A 26,985-nucleotide genomic window follows, 5' to 3' on the forward strand; every position below is an offset into this window, starting at 1 on the left:
TTATAGAAGACTAAGTGAAATGAGATTTAGAGCCCCTGGCTGAAAATGTGCCATTTATAAAAAGCAAATATTCCTAATAGTGTGGGAGGACTTTACAGCTGATTTCTTAATGCTGGTAGAGTCAAACTTTGGTTGCTTTGTTTGTATAAATGTTTACTCAAACTTTGTTATGAAGATTGACATCTTCAAACAATACTTATAGGCATAGTTGAACCTGTATATATTATATCTAAATGTGATTGGATGTTATCCCAATTACAATCGAACAAAATACAAACAAAATAAGTAAGCAAACCAAAGTCTTGCTCTGCATGCATTAGGAAATCAGCTTTAATACTTGTTGTGTTTAAACATTTAGAATGTACAGGAAAGTACTATTGTTGCTTTTAATGTGACATAAAACTGCTTCAGATGTCAGAGAAAAAATAATTAACAAATACAGGCAGTTGGAAATAGAAATTTATTGGGCAGTTAAGTCTTATGTGAAACTAAGCTTGAATGTTTTTACCAGTTAATAAGTTCATTTAAAAAAGTTGGTTAATCAAACAGTAGACTTTGCTTAGCAATGAATTAGATAGAATGCAGTTAAAAGAAAATAACAGGTACTTTTTTGAAGTCATGAAATAACAAGAACAAAACACATTAACTATCTTACCTTTATTGCTTGGGCAGATTGATGCGGTAGTGAAATTAATTTATTTTGAGTGAAAAGTGAACACAGCAAAAAACCAGGACAATACAATAAAATTTTCTTTAGTAATGACAGCCATCTTTAATTAAGCATTGGATTGACAGTCTGAACTTAGCCAATATAAGAATTGATTGATTGGTTATAATGCTTTAAGGTTAAGGATCTGCCTACCCTTCCTGAGCATATGCATACATTTTTATAGGTTTTGTACCGTTACCTTTCTTTTATTGTTTTGCAATGATAAATGTTGGTCTTTCTTCAACATACAAGTTTCTATTGGTTTCTTCTCTGCCTCTATTTTTACTTGCCATTTGAGCAACAAATTTTTATTTTCTTTTGACTTGCCATTGGAGCAAAGAATTGATATTAATCCATCCTTCAATTAACATTTGAAAAGTTATTTGGTTAGTCTGTTCCTTCTAATGACTTAAAATGTTCTGGTGGCAGCTAATATTTTATTACAGAGACTGCAGTTTATTTTTGTCTTTTCTTCACACGCAATATCTGTTTCTTTAGAACAAAAGCATAGCTGTGTGTAGGATGTATTTAATGTAGCAAGGAAAAACAATTAGCAACTTTAATCGAATTGCAAATTAATATATATAATATACATAATATTCTGCTCTTTGGTCCAGTTGTTGTCTCTTTGACACATTCCCCATTTCCATTCTCAAAATTATTATATATATATATATGCTTTGGAAAATATATTTTGTCCACTTTTAAAGATTTTATCAGTAAATATCATATGATGCATTGAGGTGTTGATATATATAGAACCATTGTATTTATTAAGATTTATAACATCAATGAGAAAGTATAATTATACTGTATTTTATATTAGAAAAGAATGACAATTGACACCCACAAATTAGCATGGCCTGAAATGTCAATAATTAATCCCTCTTTTTCATGAAAAGATCAAAGTTTGTGCCAAAAAGAAAGATTTTTTTGAAAGGATAAAAGAAAGATTTTTTTAGAAAGGATAAAAGACTCCTACACTTTTGGACTCTTAATCCCTTTTTTGTTTAAGATAAAAAGACATGAGCTTATGCTAAAAAGAAATTAATCGAATATTTATTCACTTTCATCATCGGGCGCTGGAAGAATTATAAGCAGAGTTTATCCTTTCTATTCAATGGCAGCGGATTGACAGCGCATTAATCTTCTAATGTTTTTCTTTGAGTCCTTTGAAACGTCCAAATGTCATATACTATCAAACAGCCTATAAGCTGATAAGTTTGAAATTACCCTTTTCATTATTTCAATGCTGTAGGGGAAACAATTAGCTAATGGATGCCTTCTGCAGTATTTATATTGATATATTAGTGTTTTTAAAGATAAATAAGTCTATACATTTCCATTCAGATGGTAAATTAGTCTTTTTAATTTCATTAAGATGGGGGGAAAAAAAGCGTTAATTTTCTGTAAAATATTAGAAAGTTTGTAATTGAAGTTGATGGATTTTTTTCGTCAAAGAACTTATCAATCATGTTTTGTTCTAAGAAGCCAATATGAAAAGAAGGAATGAAACACAGTGTATACATCAACATAACAGCTACACAAAACAATAATGACCAAAGAAAAGCAATATACCGGTACTTTGTCCTGATTAACTTCTGTAGATGGAAATGTGTATTTTTAAAGTACCAATGTTCTCCCTATAAATGGAAAACCAAATTTGATAAATTTGGAGAGTGGCAAACAATGCTATGGTGAAAAGAAAAAGATAAAAAAACAAATAATAGCCCCCCACCACAGCTCAGAACACAACACTAATAACTTTTGTCTAGAGAATTTGGTAGATCTTTAATAGTCATGGATTTACCTGTCTATTGTGGATTTTTTCATTTTATTTTGTATTGTTGTGTTGCTGTCGCCTTTAAGTCATACATGTACTAATAAAGAATGATTTATATCCTATTTATATTAGAACAGCATAATAGAGTTTAAAAGACATCCCAATAAAGTACTGTGACTATAATAAAAGCAGCAAATATAAGTTTATTCACAATAGTGAATCAGTGCATTTTTAAGACGTATTTAGAATTGAAGATATTTTGACTTGTATTATTCACAGACATAATATTTGAATGTAGTCCAAGTTTTAATATGTTTAAGCTTATACATTGTATTGTAGATAACAGGTCAGCAACTGTTTGAAAACAAAACTTTGATAAGAACAAGTTTATCTGTATAAATATTTTGTAGCAGTTGATTAAGAAAGGAAAAGCTTAAACATTTGTGGGGTACCAGTTGTTATTGATTTGTACCTGTGTTATGCCAGTTATTTAGGAATGCATCTTTTATGCCCCAGGGGTATTATGTTTCCCCGGTCTATACACCTGCCTCAGTGTCAGTTGTGCAAATATCAGATTCAAGTTTTGGTTCAAAGAAATTTGTCATATAATTGTGGTTGCATGAACTTGAAACTCAGTTACTTGTTTATTTTTATACATGTTATATGAATGGAAAAAAAATTGCCTAATTAAGTTTTTTATTCTTATAATTTTTTTCAATGATGTTTTAAAAATTTGTAAAAGATTGGTTTCATTGACAATTTCAAAAAGGTGTTACAATGCTGCCTATTGGGGTAATTCTCTAACAAATCTCTTGTATAGTCTGATGGTAAATTACTGTTCATGATCAAGCAATTATCTGGTGTCTCACATTGACTTCACAAAACAAGCATCCATGATATATATTTGAGTGAATCATCATTAATAGATCTGTTTGTTAATGTTGACGTGATTAACTTATGGGACAAAGATGTGAAATACTTATGGGACATCTATATGAAATTACTAGACAGCATTATAGACCAAGTAATTTCATGAATTTGTTGGTCATTCTTTAGTCTACTTCTGGACTTATTGCACCTATGAGGGATACAGGACCTTTATTGGGACTCCGGGATCGGGTGTTTTTAAGCACGAGTTTTCAGGGTTGACTCTTCCTTATCCTGGAATTCTTTTATTCAAATTTCAGGATTTGGGATTTCAATTTATTCGGGACTTCGGGATTTCATGTTTTTAAGCCTGGGATTTCGGGATCAAGACCCCTCCTACCCTCCCTCACCTATGAGAATCAAATTCCATGCAATTTCACCATTTATTGTTATTTATCATTTCAGAGCAGCACTTTAACAATAAAATGGGGATCAACAAAAGTGATGGAAATATTAGCAAAAGAATTCACAGAACACAAAACTTTCAAAGAACTTCTGCAACCTATTCTGGTCCCTAGAATGGTAGATACAGACTCACACCAGACTGTCAGAGAGGTAGGTCAAGTCATTATATGTCTGGTTCCCTGAATAACTTTAACCTGTACTGGTTCCTAGAATGGTTGATACAAACTCTCATGGTAATGTCAGAGAGGTAGGTCAAGTCATTGTATTTTTTGTTCCCTGAATATTTATAACGTATAACGGTTCTGAGAATGGTAGGTAACAAACTCCTTAGAGAAGTCAGAACTGTAGGTAAAGGTATTGTAAATATATAAAAGAAGATGTGGTATGATTTCAAATTAGACATCTCTCCACAAGAGACCAAATGACACAGAAATTAACAACTATAGGTCACTGTATGGCTGTCAACAATGAGCAAAGCCCATACCACATAGTCAGCTTTAAGTCTCGCTCTCTGAATAACTTCAAATTTAACTGGTTCCTAGAATGAGAAGCTAACCTCTAAGATAGTCATGATCATTAAACACCTCTTAATAGAGGTAGGTGAAGTCATTATATATATAAAAATATAAGGAGACGTATGGTTGCCAATGAGGCAACTATCAATCAAATTCCAAATGACAAAGATAAAAGCAATAATAGGTCGCCATACAGCCTTATTTGTCTGTTTCTCTGAATAACTATAGCATACTTTAAAGAATATAATAAGAATCTTATTCAGTTATGTAGACAATGACATGCTTTTAAATCATAAAATGTTATACTAAAACATGTATAGAATACAGCAGAAACTTGGTATTTTTAGAGCAGAAATATAAGAATATGAGGTATAATTGCCAATTAGACAAACTCTCCACAAAAGACCAATTGAAACAGAAATTAACAACGATAGGTCACACAGTACAGCCTTCAAGTCTTTTATCTTGAATTTGTTGTCATTAAATCAGGTGTTTCCTAACTAAGGGTTTAAATAAATTAACAAGCCTAAGACTCTTTAAGAAGTTTGAAAGGAAAACTGTAATAATACTCCTGATGAGACCTGTACAGTATAGAAAGAAGAAAGTGGTTGTTCTTAAGGTGGTACCCAACACTTTCACTAAAATTAATTTTGCTCGTTTAATTTTCATTAAATTTTGACAAAGTATTTACTTTGACCCTTTTACAAAAAATACAAAAAAATTCAAAAAAATTGAACCAAGCGTTTTATCAGAAAAATTACACTGGTTATATGGCAGTTTGACAAACATTAATTTTGATCATTGAGAAGCTTTATATTGCCTTCACAACACAACGTAATTAAAACGTTTAACTGATATTACAGAGTTATCTCCTTTTAGTGTTAGGTACCACCTTAAACAACTTGATGAAATTTCATTTGAGTTTTTAAAATTTCTTTTGTGTAGTTTTAAGAATTATAGACACATGCAGTATTGAATCCTGATATAAAAAAGGCTGGTACTGTTAATAATACATAATAATTTCATTGTCTGTTTTTTTTATTTTTTAGTGTAAATTGGTTTTCATGACAGCAACATAGATGTCACAGGACATGATTTTTTTTTTAAATTCAAAACTTTGAATAATTTCCAAGCCAGATGTGACAAAGATGAACATTGACATTATCTCAGGGTTTTACACTCTTTTATTTCAATAGAAAATAATGGTTATTAACCTAAAGTTTTTTGCTTTAAACCTGAGACTACTATAATAGTAGTCTCAGTTTAAACAAACAGTTTCTGCAAGAAAATTGTTTGAAAATTGTTTCTGCAAGAACAACAACCTCAAACAAATGAATTTAAAAAGGCTTGCTGCTGCTTTTGTCTGAAATAACAGTATTTCTAATCTTTGAAGTAGAAGAAAACAGCAAAAAGTGAATGAAATACAAAGCAGCAAAAACAAATAAAAGTGAATGAAACCTGATCAAATTACACAAAGCAGATATTTCATTACATGCAGAGAAAAGAAAATTAATAATGTTTACTCGGTAATTTCTTCAAACAATTTAGTTGGTTTATTGCGAAAAAAAGATTTAATTTTTGTATTATCTCTAATTGAATTTAACCTGACACAGTAGGAAGGATACTGTTGAAGTCAGGACTGTATCCCTATATAGAAAGTCATTGCTTAGTATTAATCTTTAGAGTCAAAGGAACAGTTTGATAGCATCAATTTATTGGGTGTTAAATGTCGCCATCAAAGAGGCATTGTTCCGAGTCATTTAATGTCGGATTTCCTGCTGTGGCGGATAAAATCTACGATAAAATCTACGTTAAATCTATAATGTCCATTAAAGGAAATCTGTGATTCCAATTATTACCAATACACCTCCGTTCTTCTTCTCCAGAAACAATGCTACAAATGCTAATTATATTTCAATACACATTGATTATAATAACTGGCGTCAATGGGATTCGTCCCTTCATCAAGAGGGAGTGTAATTATCGTCACTTCAAAACTGGAGAGTGCAATTTGATTTAGAATGGTTGACATTTAACTTATGACACCTCCTCAACATTTCTGTATGTATTTTCATAGAAGTATTTATTTTTTCATGGATTGATGGCATATAACTTGACACCCTCTAAACATTTCTGTATGTATTTTCATTGAAGCATTTATTTTTTCTTGGGTTGATGGCATATAACTTGACACCCTCTCAACATTTCTGTATGTATTTCATAGAAGCCTTTATTTTTTTTCGTGTGTTGATGTCATTTGATAAGGTCATATGTTACTTTCAAGAGCAAACATTTACAAGACTTTTTCTGAAGAGCATTTCTATGTTTTGAAATCAAGCTCTAAGGAGATGTAATGGAGAAAAAATGTTTCTCTTCTCAGTATCAGATAATATTTAAAGGAAAACATTGTTTTGAAGGCATGTTTTACGTGATGATGTTCAAGCTAAGAAATGGATTGTATTAAAAACAACGAAAATGTAAATGAGTAAAAAGGGAGATCCCCTCTTCAGTTGGTTTTAATGCATTCTATGCATTTTATATCTATTATTTATCTACATCTGAAATAAGAATACATTAATATGTTTTTCGTAATAAAATTTTAATCTAGATGCAAATATTTTATTTTATTTTTGATATTTCAACTGTTGACTAAATCTGAAGATATTCCTATTGTTTTATATGTTCAGAAAGTTTTTCGTCTGACTATAAATGACACAATATGTAGAAATACTTTTAAAGTGTTATTAATTCTACATATAAAGAAAATAAGTTTGTGATGATCCTTATTAACCCATATCACCTTTTCATAATGACAAAAGGGCATGACCTCTTGGAAATTAAGGTACAAAACAGTTCATCTTCCATAAGATATAGGACAGAAATAAAAATGTTGTTTCTTTAATTTAATTCCTAGTTTTATGTGATTTTTGTTGTGTTAATTCATCCAGACCATGTCCTTTTCATTTGGTAGCCATTAGGATTTGAAGCATCCATCAGTTTCAATAGATGCATCATCATCGGTTTGGTAACCAATGGACGTACTACAGCCATCCGTCATTTTCCCTATAAATTTGGTGATTAAAAGATTTTTTAGTAAAAAGTGATCAAATTATGTTTGAAAGATGTCAAGTAAAACTAGTGCAATGTTGTTAAACTACATTTTGGTGGTCACATGATAGTAAACATCTATAGTTCAAAAGGTCATGGGTTCAATTCCCAACTGGGACAATCAAAAGAATCTATATAATCTGCTGAGCTAGCATACTACAATTTTTTTAATAAGTGTTATAAATCTAATATAAAACAGAGTATTCATATGCCTGAATACTCATGTAATATCTGCTGCTGGACATTAAGTAACCATCAATGAACCAATATAAATAGCGGTATCATGAAATCTTTTTTATATTAAAGGTAGTATATTGGTAAAAATTTGATTTGTAATTTTATTTAATTATTTCCAAACTTCAATAGTTTGATAGTAGGGGCCATTATGTTTTCTGACCTGTGCAATTGTTTGTCTGTCCGTCCTTCTGCGTCCCGCTTCAGGTTAAAGTTTTTGGTGAAGGTACACAGTCATGTAGTGTTTGATGAAGAATTTGAAACCTATTACACATGTTCCCTATGATATGATCTTTCTAATTTTAATGCCACATTAGATTTTTGACCCCAGTTTCACAGTCCACTGAACATAGACAATGATAGTGCGAGTTGGGCATCTATGTACTATGGACAAATTCTTGTTCACTTATGACACAAATTAAACTTCATCTGGTTATGCTTTGATATTATACATCCTGTTTGCTGAAAACTTCAATCTTTTAAATGGCGTACGTGTGATTAGCTTCATCTTGTGTCCCATGTGACAATTTTTTTATGTCCTGCTTCCTGTTTGTTGAAAAATTAATCAGGGGTATAATTTTCATCTTGTTATTGCTTGTGTCATTTATTTTTAATTTGCACAGTAGGATTAAATGTGATTTTTCAATTATGATTTAACACCCACTGTTTAATTCTAAGAAATACTCCTACTACAGGAAATTATATGTTTAAAGAACAATACTGTAGAATTATCAGGAATTACCATCTGAGTCGACAAAAATTCACACTTTAGGGAAATGTAATTTTGAATTCTCTGTGATTAATATTTGAATAATCTTAAAGCTGATTTACGTGGAAGGAAAAATTCTTTCCCAATGGAGTTCATATGATACTTTGCATAAGCTGACTTTAAGAAGAATTTAATTAAATTTGCATTTAAATTCATTCAAATTCTTATTCCACGTTGGTTTCCATTTTCTCTGTTATGTATTAGTGCCAGTTAAACATTAAGAATACTGAATGAAAGTTAATAAGTGCTGAAATAGAGAGTTATTAGTAAGAGTAGAATTAAACATTGGCAATTTGGCACTGTCAACTTTAATTTGACTTTGAATTATTTTTTCCAAATATTTTTAAATTAGAAAAAAAAAACCATTTTTTAACTGATTAAAAAGATAAGTTAGATAATGTGGTATGATTGCTAATGAGGTAGCTTTTTATTATCCACCAAAGTCAAAAGGATATGGAATTTTACAAACGTAGGACTGTGAGCCATAACCTAGAATAATGAGCATCACCCATACCAGCTATAAACTATAAAAGGATAACATATTGAGAAACAATTCAAAATAGAAAACCATCTACCTGATTTAAAAGATCAAAGGCAGAAGATGCAAAAAGGATATAATATTCCGACTCATAATTGGCATCAATTACTTTATTCCAGCATTTTGTTACTGGCTCATTTTTCCTATACTTTATAATTAAAAGGAAATGTGAGATAAAAACATCCTTATAACATATGCAACATATTGACATAACATTTATTAAAGAAAAACAACAAATTTTTGTAACAAATTAAAAGCTTCTAAGAGAACTTTAAAATACTATTGTTTGTTTTTGAAACAATTTGTTTTTGATCCAGAACTATGCCATCAACAATTTTACATCATCTCATAATAATTTTCACAGAAATTAATTTTCATCTAATAAAATATTTTACGACTACTCAATTGTATTTTAGCGTCTATTAATCAATATTAGAGCATGACTTTCCCTATGATTGTTACATTTATGAGGGATGAAGGAGTGTTGTTTAATTGTTTTCCTGTAACTCTAGCAGGATCTGTTTCCACACTGCATGTTTACAGTTCAATTTCCATATTCAAATTACATCAATTAACAAGAGTACAATTAAAAATTGAAACCTTTGAAGGATGAAAGACTATATGATGGTAAATCATGTTAAACAGTGTTTGCTCTGATGTACTAATAGAAATTAAATTTATTTTTTATGTTAATAAAATGTGCTGTGATGTCTGTGATAGAGATATTAAACTCCCTTCAGTTATCAGACAAACAGAATGTATCTTCAGTGTCACAGTGTACAGGTTCCTTTATTTAAGACTAGCAAAACTTGAACTTGATTTAAAGTGAATTTCAATTCTTGAAAGGGAATCTGTTCAAAGTTCAAAGTTTTACTCAAAGATTTCTGTCTTTTAATGTGAAGTAAATTGACTTCTGTAAATTCAGAAATTATTGGTTGCATTTATTATAACAATTCAAAAGTAGACAAGAATGAGAACTTAAGTATTGCATTTTCAGAAAAAAAATAACAAACAGTTCTATGTTTTATTTATCAAAATGTGAGTTTTTATTATTGCAATTCTAGCATTATTCCAATTACAATGAAAACATTGCAATAATAAATGAATTTACAGTATTCTAGATAAACTAGTTTTAAGGAACTAAGGCAATCTGTCTATAGTTTTACTTTGAATTTTTAGAAAAACTAAGGATTTTCTTATCCCAGGAAAAGATTACCTTAGCCGTATTTGGCACAACATTTTGGTATTTCAGGTCCTCAATGCTTTTCAACTTTGTACTTGTTTGGCTTTAAAACTTTTTTGATCTGATCGTCACTGATGAGTCTTATGTAGAGGAAACATGGTGTATTAAATTATGATCCTGGTACCTTTGATAACTTTTTGAGCTCAAAGGTTGCTGTAAAAAAAGTTCATTATTTTTTAGGAGTTAGAATTTTGCCATTTCTTTTGGAAAACCTATAGCTCACACGAGCAGAGTTGAATTTTTGTGTTTTTCTTGTTCATGCTTGCAATCTTGTTTAGATGAAATTCACAATATCTTATTCACAAAATAAGAATATCTCATTCACAAAATAAGAATATCTTATTCACAAAATAAGAATATCTCATTCACAAAATAAGAATATCTCATTCACAAAATAAGAATATCTCATTCACAAAATAAGAATATCTTATTCACAAAATAAGCGAAAAATAACAACTCAATCCTGAAAATATATCCTATTTGACTGCAATTATTTTGATATGCCAAAACTAATATATTGACCGATTTTATTATTTTGATGGAATTGTTCCAAACAACTTTATGTATTGTTTATCATTTATACTGAGGATAGTCAATGTACACAGTAAACACTTTAATTTTCCACAGAGATAAACAACTAATAGATTTTATTACAATAAAACTGGACTGCTGTCATTGAAGTTATACATATTTGTCTCTAAGGAAAAATGACTTTATATTCTTGTCAATTTTGATTAGTTTCCGGCATATTTTTCTACGATCTTGTATTGTATTGCTTTGATTTCAGTCAATCGTTTTCACGGCATAGACCAATCTGAAGACTATGGCTATACTGATTTCTTATCAGATCTATTAGAGAAGTGATATTGTTCATTGGGTCTGTCAATATAAAATATTGTGCCCTGTTAATTCTCAACTTGAGGCCATTTTTGACATTCAAGTCTTATAGATTTATTAAATAGATACATGATGTCAACGTGGATTAATATGAGTAGGTGGCAATTAATTTTCTCAGTAATTTTGCAGATATCATAGTTTTGCAAATTTCAAGCCATTAAGAAGTTTGTATTATGTTGAATTAAGAAATTGTGGTTCAACTATAACAACAATTAAAAAAAAAATTATATCCCTTAAAAAAAATGAGTCTAACAGTATTTGTAAGAAGCAATGTTCATAACAATTATTTTGTCCTACTATTTGAATGTTTTATACTCAATTGTATAGCTTATCAGTGAGTGTGCCTTTTTTGTGCATAACATATACAATAGTATGTTTAGCAAAGGGATGGATATTGTATTAGGAATAAATTTAATATGCACCCACTCTATGCAGTGACCTTTTTTGTCCATTCGTCCTTCTGTCCATTCATCCTTCTGTCCATTCATCCTTCTGTCCATTCATCCTTCTGTCCATTTATTTATCCTTTTGTCCATTCATCCATCGATCTTTTGTCCATTTGTGACATAATTATTTTTGTTGCATTTTTCTTAGATGCTACTTAACAAAATTACATATCTGGTCAGAATCATGCTGGCGATGAGATGTAATGACTGTGAGCACTTTATAGAACTGTATTTCCAAGGTGTCTACACTGAATTTTTTGTTTTACTCAACAAAATGCTTGTATTAGATTTTTATGCCCCACCTATGATAGTAGTCAAGGTAGTTTTTGATGAAGCTGGAGTCCAATCAACTTGAAACTTAGTACACTTGTTGCTTATGATATGATCTTTCTAATTTTAATGCATTATTCGATTTTTTACCCAATTTCATAGTCCATTGAATATGGAAAATGATAGTGTGATTGGGGCATCCAAGTACTTTGGACACATTCTTGTTGGGATTCTTTTGGAGACAAGACTTTGTGTTTTGGAATCCTTTGAATAAAGATTGGATATTCCAGGCACATCAAACTTTGCTACTAAAGCTTAATTTCAGAAAAATATTTACATGACAAAATAATCCTAAACTAAAAATACATCAATACATGGGGGAGAAAAAAACAAGCATCAACAGCATCTGACAGGTCTATTAAGTAATATCTGTTGTCAAATACCCTATGGTAATTTCAGTGCATTAACGGATGTTCCCTGCTGGTATTGCAATAACTACATTTTCACAGTAGACATTTTTTGTTCAATAAATAATGCAACCATTTTTGTTCAAAGAATCATGCATAATGCAACATAATGATTTGAAAGTAAAGATAGGTTTATGTACTTCATGTGTCTTGTTATAAATGAGTTTGTGAAATTCAAAATTCATTGTTTTTGGTGGGAAAAATAAATTGCTGCATAAAACTCAGAACACATTCATTCCAATCAATTGAGGATTTTAATCAATTAAGGTAATCATTAATTAAGATCAAGGATCCACCTTCAATGTTTAAAGATTATCATGTCTTTTTCTTTGATACCGATCGGCAGCTCTAAGTATGCTAATTGATAGTTGACAGTGAACTGTATAATAACTCAGATGTTCTTGTTGTCTTTTGTTCATTTGTCCATTATTCATCATCAAAGATTTTAATCTAGAACCAAAATAAACCATGAATTACTGTATAAAAATGAATTTTCATTGAATCTTATTATATTTTTCATCCATATGTATATTTTGGTTTCCCATAGTAACACAAGGACTCAGTCTTTTGCTTTATCATAGAAAAACCTGGCATTTGCCTAATGTGGGAATTTCTTGCTACATTGAAGACCTTTTGGTGACCTAATCTGCTGTTGTTTTTTCTATGGTTGGGTTGTTGTCTATTTGACACATTCCCCATTTCTATTCTCAAGTTTACATATTTTATAGGTATTAGGTGAAATCAGTGGTAAGCCAATATAACCTTGTAAATTACTTAAGCTAACAGTATTTCAAAAGAGGACATTTTTTTTTGCATTACCAGTATATCATTTCATTATTTAGCATCAATGAAAAAAATCTAAATAATTATATTCTTATTATCCAAAGTATAAATATTTACTTTCTTAAAGTTCAAAATTGAATCGAGATTTAAACTGGTCTATAATGGATAGTTAATTGTCTAATTGGCAATTATACCACATCTTCTTATTTCATTTCATGATTCTTTATAATTTATAAATACTAATGAAGGGATGGAACTAGAAAAGGAAAAAAAACAACTAGTAAAATATCAATCCATTATTTTCACACTATGGATAAATGGATGTCTGCATGCCATGTTTTAACACCAGATTTACGCATGTTCATGAAAGAAATGAATTGTTAGTGAACTTTTATTGACAAAAGGCATCTGATTTTATAAAATCATGGATCTTATAAAGTAGCATTATAAATAGCTATAATTGAAATGTCAGACAGGGAACTGATTAGGTTTATAAAGGCATTATTATTGGGGGAGATATTTATATGATGTAGAAAATTGAATTAACTTAGATAGTGTGGAAAAAACATTATATTTTATGGAGTATTATTTAGAAGGGGAATTGGACAAAAACCCATAATAGGTTATCTAAAATAAACAAGTTGTATTGCAGACTATATTAATGTGTTTCAATTTGATGTACCAGTACATATTTTTTTAAATACCTTCTGAAAATGAAAAATTGACAATTAGGATTCATGATTCAGTAGGTTGTATGAAGGATTACTGTGGATTCATTACTATTCTTTGGATATCAATTTTCGTGGAATTCGTGGATACATATAAACCATGAAATTTAATTTTCCAACGAAATGCAAGTTTTTCTATAGGCTTGTATGCAGATTTTCAGCAAAACCACGAAATTAAATATCCACGAACATGTAACTTTTCCTTAATCCACGAAAATTGGTACCCATGAAAAATAAATGAATTCACAGTATTCTGAAACAACAAAATCAAGTATTTACAAAAAACACATTTGATTTTTTTTTCAAACAAAAATAAGTATAAAAAAAATATCAACCAAAATAAATATATCCGCAGTGCTCAATAAGAACAAATGTGGAATTTAGCCTTTTTACCCTCCTTTTATATGACTTCTAATTTTCATCTTTTCTATATTTTTCAGCATCTTATTAATACATTAAAGAGTTTAAATTGGCACGTAGAGGTCGACGAGTTCCAAGATGAGACTCCTTACGGAACAAAGACATTCCGTAATATTATAGCAACATATGACCCTTCCAAACCACAACGTCTAGTCCTATCAGCTCATTATGACTCCAAGAACCTTACTGACGGCAGAAAATATTTTGTAGCAGCCACAGACTCCGCTGTTCCATGTGCTATTTTACTGGACATGGCTAAACAACTAGATTGTCTTCTTACGAAAGAAAAAAGTAATAGGGTAGGTCATGAATGGTTTGTTAGGTGAGGACATTATTGGAAATTTACGAGGAAGATACAAATATGTCCACTGACTTTTTATTTTTTTATCTATTGTGAATGTACAGTAGAAATTAGTTATGAGATGAGGCCTTTCCCATTATAATATTTGGCTGCACAATGCTTTTTTATATACAATTAAGACTGTGTAATATAAAAAAGAAGATGTGGTATTATTGCCAATGAGACAACTATCCACAAAAGACCAAAATGACACAAACATTAACAACTATAGGTAACTGTACAGCCTTTAACAAGACTTCTTTTTTTGGTAATGCCTTGCCTTCTAACTTATTTTCCCCAAAAACTATGAGTAAAAATGTCCATTTTCAGTAAAATACATGTGTATCATGTATGTCATTTTCAACATGCTTAAGTTATCAAAGTGACAGCTATAATCAAAAGTAATATTGTGTTCTAATCTGCCTAGATTATATTATCATTGAAAAATGAGAAGATGTGGTATGATTGTAAATGAGACAACAATCCACTAGAGACTAAGTGCCATAGTTGTTTGTTAGCAACGGAAGGTCAATGTACGACCTTCGATATTTAGCTTAATCCAAAACTCACAGCCAGCTGTGAAAAGCAAGGTTGTTATGACAAAATGTAAAAATTCAGATGAAAAAACTAAAGTTTACGTACAAAATATTTAACAAAAAACAATATTTTATTAATTACAATGAATATATTGATAAATAGTAATTTTTTTGGAAATAATATAATTTTGAAAGGATTGAAATTTTAAATATTTTTTTTAATGAATTTCCCTCAACATTCATATTATTTGAATTCATGACATATATATAAAACACTTGCTACTCAAATAATGCTTTTAAAAAGTTTCAAAATAATTTGAAATATAACATGAAAAGTTTACATAGCATTTTGTATTGATATATCTTTCAAATCATGTGCAAAATTTCATTTGGTATCGGACAATTTCCTGCCCTAAGTGGTTGTCTTTATTGCCGCCACATTTATCGGTTTTCCTCCATGATTACAGAGTCTCCATGTAATCGCTGTTGATTAATTTCATGCTTAATCAACGTTTTAATCTGGTGTAAAATTCAATGTTTTGGAAACATAATCACCTGTGAGAGGATAGCTTGTATTACAGAAAAATATTAATAAACTCGTGTAAATAGATCAGCCATTGTCTTGATTAGAAATATACAGATTATGTTATTAATATTCTCCTCAGATGAAATTGATTCATGGTTAGTTTTAGACAACGATGAAAGTGACAAGTACGTGATCTCTATATGTCGATCTGCTGAATAAAAAATATAATGAAATGAGATCACTTTGTAACCACACTTTTCATTTTTGATTTAATCTTGGATTTTAGAATGATTAAATGCGAATTGGATTAATTTGTTTTTACTTGAAAAATTATAAAATGGAGCCTTATTATGATTCACTCACACCATATTTCCTATATCTATTTAATTTCAATGTTTTGTAAAAATCAATATTTTAAGAAAATAATTATGTATGCATTAAAAAAACAGATTTTAATTGCAGTGACTTCATAACATTGTGAAAGTTACATTGTATGCTTAGAAATTTTTGCAAGTAGAATAAGGTTGAGGAGATCTTACAAATTGTTATTTCTTTTCTAAAATATTTGACATGGCTTAAATTGAGGCTTCAATTGAAACACTTTTAAAAATCAAAGACAATCAAATTGAAATATGGTTCAAGTTGGATTGATTTATTTTTTAGCTCACCTGGCCCGAAGGGCCAAGTGAGCTTTTCCCATCACTTGGCGTCCGGCGTCCGTCGTCGTCGTCCGTCGTCCGTCGTCGTCGTCCGTCGTTGTTAGCTTTTAGAAAAATCTTCTCCTCTGAAACTACTGGGCCAAATTAAACCAAACTTGGCCACAATCATAATTGGAGTATCTAGTTTTAAAAATGTGTGGCGTGACCCGGTCAACAAACCAAGATGGCCGCCACGGCTAAAAATAGAACATAGGGGTAAAATGCAGTTTTTGGCTTATAACTCAAAAACCAAAGCATTTAGAGCAAATCTGACATGGGGTTTAATTGTTTATCAGGTCAAGATCTATCTGCCTTGAAATTTTCAGACGAATCAGACAACCCTTTGTTGGGTTGCTGCCCCTGAATTGGTAATTTTAAGGAAATTTTGCTGTTTTTGGTTATTATCTTGAATATTATTATAGATAGAGATAAACTGTAAACAGCAATAATGTTCATCAAAGTAAGATTAACAAATAAGTCAACATGACCGAAATGGTCAGTTGACCCCTTTAGGAGTTATTGCCCTTTATAGTCAATTTTTTACCATTTTTCGTAAATCTAAGTTATCTTTTACAAAAATCTTCTCCTCTGAAACTTTTGGGCCAAATTAATCCAAACTTGGCCACAATCATCTTTGGGGTATCTAGTTTAAAAAATGTGTGGCGTGACCTGGTCAACCAACCAAGATGGCCGCCACGGCTAAAAATAGAACAAAGGGGTAAAATGCAGTTTTGGCTTATAACTCAAAAACCAAAGCATTTTGAGGAAATCTGACAGGGGTTAAATTGTTTATCAGGTCAAGATCTATCTGCCCTAAAATTTTCAGATGAATCGGTCAATCGGTTGTTGGGTTGCTGCCCCTGAATTGGTAATTTTGAGGAAATTTTGCTGTTTTTGGTTATTATCTTGAATATTATTATAGATAGAGATAAACTGTAAACAGCAATAATGTTCAGCAAAGTAAGATCTACAAATAAGTCAACATGACCAAAATGGTCAGTTGACCCGTTTAGGAGTTATTGCCCTTTATAGTCAATTTTTAACCATTTTTCGTAAATTAAAGTAATCTTTTACAAAAATCTTCTCCTCTGAAACTACTTGGCCAAATTAATCCAAACTTGGCCACAATCATCTTTGGGGTATCTAGTTTAAAAAATGTGTGGCGTGACCTGGTCAACCAACCAAGATGGCCGCCACCGCTAAAAATAGAACATAGGGGTAAAATGCAGTTTTTGGCTTATAACTCAAAAACCAAAGCATTTTGAGGAAATCTGACATGGGATAAAAATGTTTATCAGGTCAAGAACTATCTGCCCTGAAATTTTCAGATGAATCAGTCAATCGGTTGTTGGGTTGCTGCCCCTGAATTGGTAATTTTGAGGAAATTTTGCTGTTTTTGGTTATTATCTTGAATATTATTATAGATAGAGATAAATTGTAAACAGCAATAATGTTCAGCAAAGTAAGATCTACAAATAAGTCAACATGACCAAAATGGTCAGTTGACCCCTTTAGGAGTTATTGCCCTTTATAGTCAATCTTTAACCATTTTTCATAAATCTAAGTAATCTTTTACAAAATCTCCACTGAAACTACTAGGCCACAATCATCTTTGGGGTATCTAGTTTGAAAAATGTGTCCGATGACCTGGCCATTCAACCAAGATGGCCGCCACGGCTAAAAATAGAACATAGGGGTAAAATGCAGTTTTTTGCTTATAACTATGAAACCAAAGCATCTAGAGCAAATCTGACAAGAAGTTAAATTGTTAATCAAGTCAATATCTATCTGCCCTGAATTTTTCAGATGAATTGGACAACTGGTTGTTGGGTTGCTGCCCTCCAATTGGTAATTTTTAAAGAAATTTTGCCGTTTTTGGTTATCTTGAATACTATTATAGATAGCGATAAACTGTAAACAGCAATAATGTTCAGCAAAGTAAGATCTACAAATAAGTCAACATGACCTAAATGGTCAATTGACCCCTTAAGGAGTTATTGCCCTTTATAGTCAATTTTTAACAATTTTCATTAATTTGGTAAATTTATGTAAATTTTTACCAAATATAGTTCTCTGTTACTAATGGGCAAAGCTCATGATAGATATAATTGTAAGAAGCAAAATCGTTCAGTAAAGTAAGAACTTCAAACACATCACCATCATCAAAATACAATTTTGTCATGAATCCATTTGTGTCCTTTGTTTAATATGCACATAGACCAAGGTGAGCGACACAGGCTCTTTAGAGCCTCTAGTCTTTATACTTAATTCTATTGGATCAGTTCAGGAGATGATCTACTTGGAACCTTAATTAACTCTTAAAAAAAAACAATTTAGAAAAATGATTTTTTTTGTAGATAAATAACATTTTGTAAAGTTGGAGAGATTTGTGTACTTACTGATTTAAGATTGAAGATAATCACTGTTAAAGAGCAAATGAAAATTTAAAAAAAATAATCAAAAAGCATGTTCACCCCTCTGCTAAATTAAGCTGGCACTAGCTTGAGCTTAATTTGTGCAAAAATGATTAGGATACTGTGGATTCATTCATTTTCGTGGGTACCAATTTTTGTGGTATAAGGCTCTAGGCCATATTCCTATATAGGATGAACATGTAATTTTATAACAATGTAATATTAGTTATATTTAATTTCAGAAAACAGATGTAACTCCACAGATTGTATTTTTTGATGGAGAAGAGGCTTACAACCAATGGACAGAAACAGATTCCTTGTACGGAGCCAGACATCTGGCTGAAAAATGGCAGAAAACTGCTGATCGTAATTTACAAACAAAAAATAATTTACAAACAATTGTAAGTTTTATTAGACTTTCTATGTTTATTGAAATCTAGAGGCAGGAGTTTAGACTATAAGAGAGCCATGAAAATTGTTTAAATAAAAAAGCATTGAAGGACAGAGAATATTTACCCCAGTTTTTGTCATATATTCTTCTAGGAATTCAATTCTCAGGACAGATTTCCCAATGTAACAGTACCTAATGTATTTTACAAGTTCTAATTTGTCCTGGAGTCTAGACAACATCTTAACCCTTACCATGCGGAATTGTTTTTAGAAAATGTCTAATTTTCGTTTATTTGCAAAAATATGCAAATTATATGCAAATGAGCTTAGCCCTGTTGCTGTAGCATATTGATTTCTTTAAATCTAATATAGGTGATCACGGGGTGGGGTAGTCGGGGGGAGGAGGCGGAATTTTTTTGACGGGAATTTGCCCCAAAGTGGGTCAACAGGTGCAAAAAACGTCAATTTTGCCGATTTTTCACCCCTTCTCTTGACCCAGAAGACCCAGGGTTGCTGGTTAAGGTATCCAGTTGTAGCCTGCGTGTAGAGTGGACCCTAGTGAACAAATAGACCCCAACAGTTGTTAGGTCGGAGTGAATCTGATCTTGATTCATCGGTCTACAGAAGGTCATTTGGACCCAAAATACCGAATTTCACGATTTTTGCCGATTTTTGACTTCGAATGGACCCAAAACCGGAAGTAGTTGTTTCCTATGCGTATTTCAATAATAATAATGATCAGTAGTTATATGGCTGTGGGTTTGCACTATCTTTGCCAGTTTTATGCCTCTGAACTTCTTGTGTAAGATACAGATGTGAAGCCTACCCCTCCAGAAAATCGAGTTTTAGCCAATTTCAATTTTCCAAGTCCGTATTTGTGCTTAAAATGATTCTTATACATGAGAAACGTGAATATGGATAGCCTCAGATTGACGGAACATGCATAACTTTTAAAATAAGTATCATAAAGTGGACTTCTAAAAGTATGGAACACCATTAGAGCCAAATAACGGTTATTAGGGTCCGCCCGTCAAAAGACGGGTACCGCATGGTAAGGGTTAATAAATTCAAAGAGAAAAAAAACCACCAAAGATTTGACCAAGTAAATAAAAGTGTATGGGCAACATGAGTTATCTTCCTTGTTAAATTACTGAAGGACTCATTGATTGGTTAAAAAACTGTGGGAAAAGAAAAGATCTTTTTTTGCCAGAAATTCCACACATTAAATCACTGAAAAATAAGGATGAGCAAAATGGAAATAAAATCTCCAGAATCAACAAACAAAATGATTTTAACAGTGACAAACTTTGGTGAAGTTTCTGACAGACTGATTGGATTAAACTATTCTTCTATAACTTAAACCTTCCTTAAATATATTACACCATGAAGTATAAATATAACATACAAATAAATCCAGAAAAAAAAATCTTAATTTAGACATGCACGTATTGTCATGTTTATTTCATATTTGTCTTTCTGTTTATATTAAATGTGTATCATATAATTGATTTAGTTGCATTCTATATTTAATTGGTTAATTTACCCATATGCCATCAATGTAAATATTATTGATTTTAGGAAAACAGTGTTTTGACTGATAAGGACACTGAGTTGACATCTTTATTCAGAAAAAAGACATCTCTAAAAAATACTCATGTTCAGAAGCTGTGCTGCTTGTAAAAGGACACACATCTCTGATCATTTCAGTTTCAGTTTTTATTTCCAGCTTTTTGAACAATTAATAAGCATCAAGAACAATATTTTTGGGGTAAAACAAATATCTTCATGTGACTTTTTCTGAATATTTATCCAACTCTAATCAAAGTGTTGCTTTCAACATCTGATTTATCGAGAGCTGTTGAGTAGAATAAAACATTTGCAAGAAATCGATTTACAGATGTTTAATTTTAAGTTTTAAACCAATCAGACAAACAAAAATGACAGTTTGTATACCTTTCTGTATTTTATTGTTATCCCTTTTTTTTTCAGAAACTTCTAGTTTTGTTAGATTTAATAGGGTCAGCTGATGTAGCTTTCAGAAACTTTTTCCCAGAGACATCAAAAGAATTTGAAAATTTAGTGAAACTTGGTGAGTGCTTTTGTTAATATCAGTAATGGATGTAATGTAATTTTATAAATGTATGTAAACAGGTGATTGTGGTTAAAAAAAACTTTTCCAATCTTAATTACTTCAGTTAAAACAGGATTTAGAAATGTGCATATATTATACTGTCAGTAATTTTGATTATTTCAGGTCAGATATGCCAATTTCTTTGCTAGTATCATCATGTCAAAGTGACATTACCAATGACGCTGACTTTTCTTTTAGCACATACAGTATATTTTACCTTTTAATAGACATATTTACACATGTATGCAAATTTGGCTGTCATTACTTAAAATCATACAAGTTCTTGTAAAAATTAACATCACAATTTGAAAATCTCGTTGTCATTATTGACAAGTGGTTGCTACTTGACATCAGAAGGTTAATTGATCGCGACAAATCTAAGGTCAGTTGGAGACAAAATTCAGCTAAATACCAAAAGTGTAAATAAGTTTTTCTTTTGTTATGTTTAAGAAATAATTCATGGGGGATTGAATATATTGTGATTTTACCACAGGTTGGCCCTTTATGACAAATATTTCACCCTGAGCGTTAGATATCAAGATATATTCTAGCCTCCATGAATTATTTCGATTCTAATAGGACAAATACAGCAATTCTTTTGGATCAAAGCGCTCTAGGTGGAGTCAAATATTTGCCATTCTCATAAATAAACACACTATTAAATTGACCTAAAAGAAAGGAGCAACCTGAATTAGTAATATGTTTTAGAATAACTATTTAGAATAATATATTTAGATAGTTTTGGATGAATTTAAATGATAATTTACTTAAATGTCTAACATGTATAAAAAAAAAAATGGCTTCCACCACATTTCAGCATTCGTTTGTTAAGGTTTTCTTGTTGTGCAGATTTTTTGGGTCACAAGCGTGTATTTTCCCTTAAAATGCTTATATTCTTACGTCAAATCTCTATGACGTCATTTTACTCATTCATTAAAAAACATATGACGTGGAGGTACAATGGGAACAGCCCATGAAATATATTCATATTTTACCAGGGTTGTGTACGTAAAGCATTTGAAGGATGTCATGTTAAAATATTTAGTAACTGTTCCTTGAAAATATATATCCCATATTTATTTTTAAGTCATAATATATTGAGCCTGTGGAATACATTTTATAAACTTAGATTTTATGAAATTGTTATTATTTTTTGGAGGGGAAATCTAGATCTATGAATGGTTCTTTATTGGTGATTTTCTATTTTATTTTTCAGAAAAAGTTCTTAATGAAAAAGATTTTTTGAATAAAGAAGGTGTAAAAAAGAGGTCTCCATTATTTGTAACAGATAATAGATTTTCCTACTTTGGTGGTGGGATTGAAGATGATCACATTCCATTCCTTAGAAAAGGTAAGATTTAATAAGATAACTGTTGATTTACTGTAATTGTACACCACTGTCATACAAGTGACAAGGACAGCTAGTATAGGGTGAAATACCACCATTGATTTTCCCCTCTTAGTCTTTCTTAAAATTTATCTTTGTTTCAAACGAAGAAATACTTGACAAGTTTTATCCTGTCCATTACTATGAAAAAAGATTCACAAACCATTTCATTGCATAAAATAACCATCACTGGAAGTTAACCAATCAAATTTCTCCCCTTATTTAACATGCATACAAGATTTAGTAACCATGTAACCTCTTGAAAGTTAACTACATATTCTATAGAAACCCAAAATAAAAAAATAATGGTGCTTTGAAATACCCAAGACATATGTTTATGACACAAAAATGTTTTACTGCAATAAAATGTAGGATTAATAACCTACAACTGCCAAATTCAAGGAATTATTTTTTTTCAACCTATTTTCATATACAACCAGATGTGACGTACTTTGATTTGGTGGTATTACACCTATAAAACCAGGTTTAATCAACCGTTTTCTACAGCAGAAAATGTCTGTACCAAGTCAGGAATATGGCAGTTGTGTTTTCTTTTGTTTGATGTTTTTAAACTTTTGATACAAAAAATAACAAGGAATCAAGCATGTATTTATGTTCTTCTAAACCCAAGTTTCAACTATATGGTATCTAAAGAATTGTACATAGGATTTAGTTTGATAATTTTGAATCACAAATTAAATTTGGTTAGCAGCTTTTTTGTAACTATCAAAATTGAAAATAGATATCCCAATAATACTATAAAAGTAGTTTACCAATGTTAAAATCTTAAGATGTTAAAATATTTAGAAGATACCTCACAAGGTAACAGACACAGAGAACCATGGGGATTATTGATAGGGCAAACTTCTGTTGCTAATCATGCATACTCAGCCACAAGTGAATCCACAATCAGTCAAAATGTAAAAATCAGAAATAGGTCACAATCATAAAGAATCCAAACTACTAAAGGAAGAGACTGATTTCATTTAGCAGCAACACCACATTTTTCTACAGAAAACACCTATTTTTGTGAAAATGTCCTTTGTAGACCTTTATCTTTTGGTGTTTTACACATGCTCAGCGGACATACTGTTGTCAAATTTAAAAGCTCTCTGTTTCAACACTTGCCCAACTGTACTGTGATTTCAATACTATCATATTTATATGTTTTTTATTGAAGGTGTAAAAATTCTCCATCTGATATCAAGTCCGTTTCCACGTGTCTGGCACACGATGGGTGATGATGAGACTGCTATAGACTATGATGTTACTGACAATTTCAACAGAATCTTCAGGACGTTTGTTGCTAATTATTTACGATTGGACGCAACAGATTCAAACTGTCGCAGAAAAAAGAAATAAAATTGTTGATATTTTATATAAAGTATTTATGTTATATTTGTCAATGATTGTGTTTATTTGTTTTTTATGTCCCATTTATGGGCATACTGTTTTCTGGTGTGTGTGTCCATTCATACTTATGTTTGTCTGTCCCAATGTCCTGCTTCAGGTTGGAAGTTTTTGATGAATTTTAATTCCAATCACTTTGAAACGTAGTTTACATGTTCCCTATGATATGATCTTTCTAATTTGTCCTTAATTTCATGTTCCACTGAACATAGGAAATGATAATGCAAGTGGTAATCCCTTTTCTATGGACACATTCTTGTTTTTGATTTGAGATAAAAACCATACTCAAAAACAATCCTGTCATGTTTTGTTCAAAGTGGTTGCACACTTATTCGATTGATTCCAAAGCAAGATTCACTGACTTGAATATACTTTATTTTTGGATCAGTAAAAGTTAGAATTCCAGTTATTGTATTTCAGATAAGCCATTTGAAGTAAATATTTCACATGCCCTTATCTAAGTATGCTACTAGAAATTGACTTTAAACTTAAAGCTGTTTTTGGAAATTTTGTGTTGGTTTTGATGAAAAAGAATATTCTGTCTTCCAAGCAATGAGCTTTAAATTGTTAAATCATAGACCAAAAATTGTGAATTAAAAGTAAGTGAGTATGTATAATTTTTTAACATACATTAAGGGGAAAATAATATTGATAATCAAAAGGACAAATAAAGGCAACAGTAGTATACCGCTGTTCAAAACTCATAAATCCATGGACAAAAAACAAAATCGGGGTAACAAACCAAAACCGAGCGAAACGCATTAAATATAAGAGGAGAACAACGACACAACACCGAAACGCAACACACACAGAAACAGACCAATCATCCAACAATACACTCTATTCTTGTGTCATTTGGAATATATATGCATACCATGGATGTGAATAGTTAACAAATGTACTTGGCCTATGATTTTAGTACAACAGATACTTTTTTAAAGACAGTTTTAATCAGAGGCAGCATTTTGCTAAAAAAGTCCAGTGTTGAAAATGATTGCTGAGGTAGAACTTTTGTGAATATAAGGTATCAAACACCATATGATGCAAGCTATTATGCTTGAGCCAAGACTCTAAAAAATATTTGAGCCAATACTTTAAAAAAGGCAACAGTAGTTAACTGATTTTCTAATATGGTAAATCGATTAAGATAAGACACACCAAGATAACAAACAAAAGCTGAAGGAATTACATGAAATCAAAATGTGCTAAAAAGGTTGAGTTGACATAATCTTGAGACAGCAAAAAAAAAATCAGTATTGCCTCTTCTCAAACATCATTTTAATTTAAACAGTCAGCTGACTTTTAGACAGGTAGGAGTAAGTTCTTAATAATTTTTTTATTATGTTTATGTTAACGGTTAAGGGGCACTAGCTACGAGATATTCAAAATAATAGAATATGATTTATTTTGCTCAATTATTAATGAAAGCGAAGTAGGGAAATAATAAATCAGATGACCGTTTCGTTAAATTTTGTCAAAATATGTTAAAAAGCCTTGTTGATAGAATTATTCACTAGAATGATATTACCTCATGCAATCAATATTGTTGCGACCTTCAATAAAACCCTTAGCTAAAGATGGGCTATGCATGTAAAAGGCATATTTAGTTTTTTAAAGGAATACATTGTCCTTCTTGAAAGTGAATCAATGGTAAACTATCTGATTGGGTATTATATTCTTATTTATTTAAAAAACGACGATTAACATATTTTTAGTCCCCAGTTTGCATTCAAACAAACTTAGAAAATCAAATTGCACGACTTCTCGATCTTTTTATATACTTATTTATGTTTATATTCGGTTAAATTACCGTCAGTTAGATTGTGTCTTGACTAAAAATTATACGAAATGTTGATACATATGATCGAGCATTGTTCATTTTTGACATTTTGTAATTTGGGTAAACGTTTGAGTATGTTATAAATCTAATATTAAAATTTTAGTCAAATCGGTGAACATGAATTTGACAGCTAATGCTCCTTTAAATAGCATACATATCAATAAAACAATACCATGTCTATAATTATTAATTGACTTACTTGTCATAACTGCACTTCTCAGCCGTATCATATTGTTTTGAGACAATAAGCAGACATTTTTTTATATTGACCAATTGATGATGGCGACTGTAAAACCTGGGAACAGTATATCTAGTCAATAGTATTCCTGGAAAAAACTTCAAGTTAAAAAGTGTCGTTTCAGTCGTAGAGTGTTTTAAAAAATTTATCTACAGTTTACACTAGTTTGTCATTACTAAGGATTGTGAGTTCGTTTTACTGCGATTATGACTGCATGACAGTATACTATACCTGCCGAGTTCAATTATTTTCTCTAGGTAATCTTTTTTCCTGCACCACCAAAAAATGCACGCCATGATGAATCAACAGAGCATAGAAATTCTTCACAATTAATTGATCCTCAACCTTACTGGAACAGCTTTTGTTTCTTATCAAAATATAGTTTTTGATTTCGTTATACTGATATGCTTATATGCACAAATCAAGATAGGATTTTTTCTCAAATTTATTTCTGAAAAGCATACAGTTTTTCAAAAGTTAAAATGGTATGTGAAATATAATTTCTTCATGAAAGTGCTTTATGACATGTTATTAAAATACGAGTATTTTCTGTATATTTGACCGGAAAGTTTTTGTAGTATTTTAGTCTGATTAAAAATCCTTAAGGCCAACCGGAACCCTTATTATATCCGTTCTTGTGTTTCTGTTTTAACACCAAAACATAATCATTTCAGATTTCCCGCTAGATTGTATTCCTGATCGCCAAAATGCATGATGACCGTTTTACTTTTATTTCATTTAAGTATCAGAACTATATTATAAACAAGGTAAATTTTTATTTAGAAAAAAATGTATATATTTTAAATGCGGTGGCCTGCAAATAGGATAAGAAA

General features: G+C 30.8%; 1 protein-coding gene across 1 annotated transcript in view; it reads left to right on the forward strand.

Annotated features, from left to right (window-relative positions):
• The window catches only part of LOC134710196 (glutaminyl-peptide cyclotransferase-like), a 35,946-nt gene extending 11,876 nt beyond the window's left edge, over nucleotides 1–24,070 (forward strand). Inside the window, exons 2-7 of the mRNA XM_063570427.1 lie at nucleotides 3,825–3,974; nucleotides 14,263–14,541; nucleotides 18,999–19,157; nucleotides 21,136–21,235; nucleotides 22,494–22,628; nucleotides 23,845–24,070. Coding sequence (XP_063426497.1) covers nucleotides 3,825–3,974; nucleotides 14,263–14,541; nucleotides 18,999–19,157; nucleotides 21,136–21,235; nucleotides 22,494–22,628; nucleotides 23,845–24,026 — 1,005 coding nt within the window. The 3' untranslated portion in view covers nucleotides 24,027–24,070. The remainder of the gene's footprint in view (nucleotides 1–3,824; nucleotides 3,975–14,262; nucleotides 14,542–18,998; nucleotides 19,158–21,135; nucleotides 21,236–22,493; nucleotides 22,629–23,844) is intronic.
• The last annotated feature ends 2,915 nt before the right edge of the window (nucleotides 24,071–26,985 follow it).

This window comes from Mytilus trossulus, chromosome 3, assembly GCF_036588685.1.
Source record: "Mytilus trossulus isolate FHL-02 chromosome 3, PNRI_Mtr1.1.1.hap1, whole genome shotgun sequence".
Classification (NCBI taxonomy): Eukaryota; Metazoa; Mollusca; class Bivalvia; order Mytilida; family Mytilidae; genus Mytilus; species Mytilus trossulus.